The sequence below is a fragment of the Aplysia californica genome, unplaced genomic scaffold, assembly GCF_000002075.1.
Source record: "Aplysia californica isolate F4 #8 unplaced genomic scaffold, AplCal3.0 scaffold00048, whole genome shotgun sequence".
NCBI lineage: Eukaryota > Metazoa > Mollusca > Gastropoda > Aplysiida > Aplysiidae > Aplysia > Aplysia californica.
Window position 1 is genome coordinate 2,074,586 of NW_004797318.1, and position 5,712 is coordinate 2,080,297.

Below are 5,712 nucleotides of genomic sequence, written 5' to 3' on the forward strand. Positions count from 1 at the left end.
TGTGTGTGTGTGTGTGTGTGTTTGTGTGTGTGTGTGTTTGGGTGTGTGTGTTTGTGTGCGTGTCATGTATGTGCGTGTCTGTATATATGCATTCATGTATGTGTGTGTGTGTGTGTGTGTGTGTGTATGTGTGTATGTATCTTCTTCCTTTCGTTCCTCTGTTATATCTCAGGGGCAGTCTACTGCTGGTTCTTCAACCTGTAGTGCAAACGATTTTTACGTATGTCACCGTTTTTCCTACTTCAAGGGGACCCTTGCCTGGAGCCTATCTAATCAGCCGGAATCATGCAATAACTTGAAAATAATGTTGACCTCTGCGTTCTTTTTCTTACGATGTTGGTTTCTTGTAGGCCTTGGCTTTGGCCCAGTTAGTATCATGATGGACCAAGATGCTGTTGCTCCTTGTTCGAATCCCCACCTTGTGCTGATTGGTAATGTTCAAAGTTTTCCTTTAACTTGATCGGGTCCTGCATCGGAGAGGGACGACAAATTAGGAGGTTCCACCTCTATTCTGTATAAACTTATAACACACATTTGGGGGATTTAAAAGGAGCATTTAATTCCATCACATAATGTATACATACCTATCAAGCTGATTCCACCAGTCATTGGCCCCGACTTAACTCCAAACGTGAACCAGATGGATCTGAGGTTAAGAAAATTAAATACAGTAGTCTGTGGCCCAATAGAAACCGAGACAAGGATTTTCAACAAGAGTACCAAAAGTGAACTACTTCTATAGTCTATGTATCAGAAATGCGGCAACTTATTTACTTTACTTTACTTTTCCGTCCTCTTGTACCACTGGGGCGTCGAGAGGAGAAAGAAGAGCTTCCAGTCTCTAGCAAGTTTGATGGCCTGGCTGGGTGGGATATTGAATGTTCTCAGGGTATCCTTCACACCCTGAATCCAGGTCTTTCTTGCGGAAACATACAAAACAAACTTTTAAAACGTTACAGGAATTTCATGAAAGTTGCTTAAGAAAAATAAGTATAATTTCATTGGCCTGGAAGCGTAAGATCAATAACGAAACAACTAGGGTAATTTGTATACATTTAACACCACTATCAACACTATTTGGGTTATTTAAGAGGCAGGACCTCCGAATTTAACGTCCATCTCCAAAAGGACCGAACCACGTGGGAAATTCGTGTAAAGTGCTTTTCTCGAGGACACAACGTCGGACCTAGCTGAGGCTCGAACCCCTGAACCCGCAATGTCACGATTACGAGTCCAGTAGCCTAAACACCAGACCACCGGCGCCACTCGGAACAACTATGGGAACTATAGGACCGAACAAATCACCAGAAAATGAACATAAATCGGAAATTTAGAAAAAGGAAGTCGATTGGGCACACCTTGAGAAAACCAAAAAGAAACATAATTATCCCACCAAACTTTAGAATAGAAGCCGCAAGGAAAGAGAAACAAGGAAAGGCCATGGCGACAAATCAATTCAATTCCGCAGAACCGGGTGCAGAGAAGACAGATCATCGATAGAACATTGGAAGTTTTGGGGGGTTTTTTAAATAGTCGCTGTTGTCTAAGATAATAGTATCAAGACATACAATACGATATCTCGTCATCGACAACTCATACTTGATTTTTTAGAAGTCGGCACAACACTGTTTGTAGCATTTATTATCCTTTTTCTTTTAAAGAAATTCTTTGTTGGAGCACGTCTTTGTTCTTATCCTATACGTCACCCTCAAGATATACAGTGTCAAACATTCAATAATGAACATTTGCATTACATGAATAAATTTGAATGAATTACTAAATGCCAACGAAATTGCGTTCGCAGCTAAGAGGAAATATTATTAAAACTTATGAAACCAAGCAAAAAAACAAATATGTTAAGGCTTTGACAGAAATCCGGGTCCTAAGTTTATTCTCTAAAATTTCATAAAAGATTATACCAAATTTACAATTACAGTCATGCATAATACACATAATTTTCCGAAGAATAAAAAATTAAACCTGCCTGCTTTTTCATTTTCCCATTGCAGAAATCCCCATCCGTGTTCGCATTTCCACAGTCCCATCCTTTCTCATATTGCAAAAAATCCTATTATTTCTCACATTGCGAAAATCTCCACCCTTTCTCACATTGCAAAAATCCCCCACCCTTTTTCGCATTGCAAAAATCCCCATCCTTTCTCACATTGCGAAAACCCCCATCTTTTCTCACATTGCGAAAAAACCATCATCACCTTTATCCTCTGTCATCCCCACACCACAGCCACCATCATGCCCAAAGGCTTCCGCGCCCGCCTGGAGCCAGCCTCTCACCGCGTGGTGGCGCTGGAGACACGTCGGCCACTGTTCTGCCTGGCGTTGTCCGGCACGGTCACCATCATCCTGGCCACAGTGTTCGCGGTGAGCGCCTGGAACCTGCGGCAGCACAAGTTCAACCAGAACATGCTGGACTTCCACAACGGTGACGAGGTGGCGGCCAGTGTCGTCTGCAACGACTTCTCCTCCGTCTTTTGTGATGCTTTTGAGGTAAGCCTTTCCCTGACAAAAGCCCGCTCCGATCTGTTATCTATTTATTTTATTTTTTTAAATTGTTTTATCTTTTTATTTATTTTATCTATTTTCTTATTTATTGTTTATTAATTAATTAATTTCCGTACAAAACGATTTATTTATCTTTTCGTTCTGTTGCTTATGGTTATTTTTTAAAGGCTATACTATCATTACCGTTTAATCAGTTTATTTGGTGTATGTTTTCTTTGAAGTTTCATGTACTCAGTTCTATGGACAATTTAAATATATCATATTATGGGAAGTTGAAACCTCGAGTGTTGGCCCCACGACAAGACTCTCCACTGAGGAGAGGGGAGAAATGTACCATTCCGAAACTTGTTACGTATTTATGGGTCCCCACTCACTGTGGGCCCAGCATTTATCTTCTTTTTTAAATTAAAGTCGGATTTTATCTACCTAATTTCCTTTGCTTCATTTCATATAACTTTCTATCTTTAAAAAAAAAATTATATTTTCTTAAAACAGTCGTAAGAAGATCACCTGGACAAACGGCCACTCCACATTTCCTCACGTGTGTGTATTCTTTTACATTATAATGACACTTTACGTCCACCACTTTTCCCATCTAGGGTAGATGGCCATCTTCAGCACTTTCGACTACATGTATAATAATGTATTTCCTTTTTTATGTGGTACCTTTATTTTATTTTGCTTTTACCTCAATTCATAATCAATGTTTTTCCTCCGAGATCTCCCTGTGGGAGAGAGCCAGCGTGTACCTGCTGCCCGACACGGCACAAGTGAACACCAGCGACAAAGTCAGCCTGCCATTCACCATGAACCAGATCCCCACCCGGTTCGAGAACTTCCGGGCCTTCTACCTTCTGGAAGGTTCCTCTATCGTCCTGGACGCCTGCAGACAGAACGGGTCGCGTCCCGTGAAGGCAGACATCTGTGTTCTGAAAGGTAAGATTGGTTGATTGAGCCTTTGCGGTTATAAATTATCTTTTCCTGATACAGGAGCTGTTGCCCTAACTCATCCCATAAGCTGTTATTTAAACAACAACAACAACAACAACAGCAGCAGCAGCAACAAATGATAAAATCAAAGCAGCAGAATGATCTTCATCATTTCGATTACTCTACTCTACGCCATCCTTTCTCTTGTATCGCTATACGGGGTGCTCATTAAGGGAATCGGGTCGGGACGGGGCGGTTTGCTAGCCAGATTGGCGTGCCGATCGCGCCCGACTCGTTGCCTCGAAAACAAACGTGTGTGTTTTCAGGCGACGAGTGGGGCGATCCTGTACACTGACGAAAATGTGATACCACAATAATTATCTTTAAAAAGTTACCTGAATGTGTCATCTCATAAACTGTTATGAATCAACAACAAACGATGAAATCGAAGCAGCACAATTATCTTAATCACGTTGTTAACTTTATTCTATTCTTTCTCTGGGCAAGTCGCTACCTTATTAGAATTACAAACTTCTACCTGACGTTTTTGTCCGTTTCGAGTTACAAAGACCATGAAATCAGACAGCAAGTGCTCCATCTGCTCTATCAAAATCATAAGAATATGCAGAGTCATTATCAAGATATTCAAATAATTGCATTCTCAAAAGATTGACATAATAATTATTATTTTGAAACTCAAAACTTTTGACGTCAAATTTCTCAAAACTAGGTATTGAGCAGATAGAACTTTATTGTATTCTATGGTAGCGAAGTATCGTTAGATTTCGAGGGAAGATGCAATTATCTCTAGAGATGGGCGGCTTCTGTTTCACGCCATCCAGCCAAGAATAATTATAATGGACGGGGATGTCAAATATTTAGGTCATGGTAACATTAGATCACCTCCGTGTTCTTTATCCTAAGCAAGGGGCGGCTACAGAAGATATCATGACGTGTGCGTCCTCAACGTCTGTCTGGTGAATGAAAAAAAAAGAAAATTCCAACAAACAAAAATCCCCCAACGACCAGAAAAATGCCCTTGTCCTTGATTGCATTACAACTCAGATATAGCAAAATAGAAGGGACCGGCCGTTTTCCCCTGTTATAAGCAAGTCATGTCATAACCGTTATCAAGGAAAACTTCCATGAGTACCATTGCACCGTCAGCCTAATACATATTATATTCGATTATCGCAGATCCTTTTTCCAGTGGGCTGTTTTTGCTGACACTAAGACGGAATCGATCAGTGACCCCAACATTTTTGGAAGGAGGGGGGGGGGGGGTTATGTGTTTGAAAGTTTGTGTTTAGGCAGGCGATCATATAAACAAACGAAATGTCTAGGTTGAGACAAACTTTAATAATTTGACCGACCGAAAGCAAGTTCATGCACTCTAAGATTACTCCGAGTCTGGGCAAATTGAACCCTTTCATATGTGAGGCAGCGTGTTGGAATCGGGCTCTCGTCAATTTTTGGGCATGTAGAGTTAATGGTATCATCTTAACACTTGTTTATTTGTCTTTATTTGGGTGAAAAAAATATCCAATTATCTTGAATACTAGTCGAGATATTTGCGAATGAAGGGGGTGGGGGTCACATGTTTTCAGATGTAAGATTAGGGAGAAAATTGCCCACAAAGATAAGCTATTTCCTTAGCTTAAGAGTCCGTGGTAACTGAAAATTTACTCTTTTTAAAATCTTTTTTTGCCTTTTATCAACGTTTTTCAGAAAAAAATCCATACAGAAATGAGTTCTTTAATGCGAATGAAAGGTGTTGAGCCAAAAAAAAAAAATTGAAAAAAAATCACAAACCTGCAGAAAAATGCCAGTTTCTTCACTTTGATTATTTTGACGAGAGCCTGATTCCACCACGCCGCCTCACATATTACTTACACTTGTAGACGGAAAAAAAAACCCACTGGGGATTTGATGTATCACTGTTAGATCTATATCCAAGTTCTTGTAATACGACATGTAACAGAGGCTGTCATAAATGGACTGGACTGTATTTTGACGAGCGACTGATTTCCCCACGTTGTCTCAATAAAGACAACAACCGTTTACTCTGTCGTCAGGGAGAGACGGGTTCCGAAGATACCACGACGCGCGTGACACTCACGTGTGCCTGGTGCACCAGTCTGTGCCTGTGGACGCCCGCTGTGAGCCGGGAGACGACACGGGAGGGCCGGTCCATCTGCAGGTCAACGTCTCCTCCAGCGACACCTACTTCCTGGTGGTCAAGTTTGGGCGGTAAGCAGAAAC

At 41.1% G+C, this 5,712-nt stretch overlaps 1 protein-coding gene across 1 annotated transcript in view; it reads left to right on the top strand.

Annotated features, from left to right (window-relative positions):
- LOC101861717 overlaps positions 1-5,712 on the top strand; it is a gene marked incomplete in the record, with an annotated part of 10,198 nt that overhangs the window by 2,200 nt on the left and 2,286 nt on the right. Inside the window, 3 exon segments of the mRNA XM_035968274.1 lie at positions 2,243-2,505; positions 3,240-3,456; positions 5,526-5,700. Coding sequence (XP_035824167.1) covers positions 2,251-2,505; positions 3,240-3,456; positions 5,526-5,700 — 647 coding nt within the window.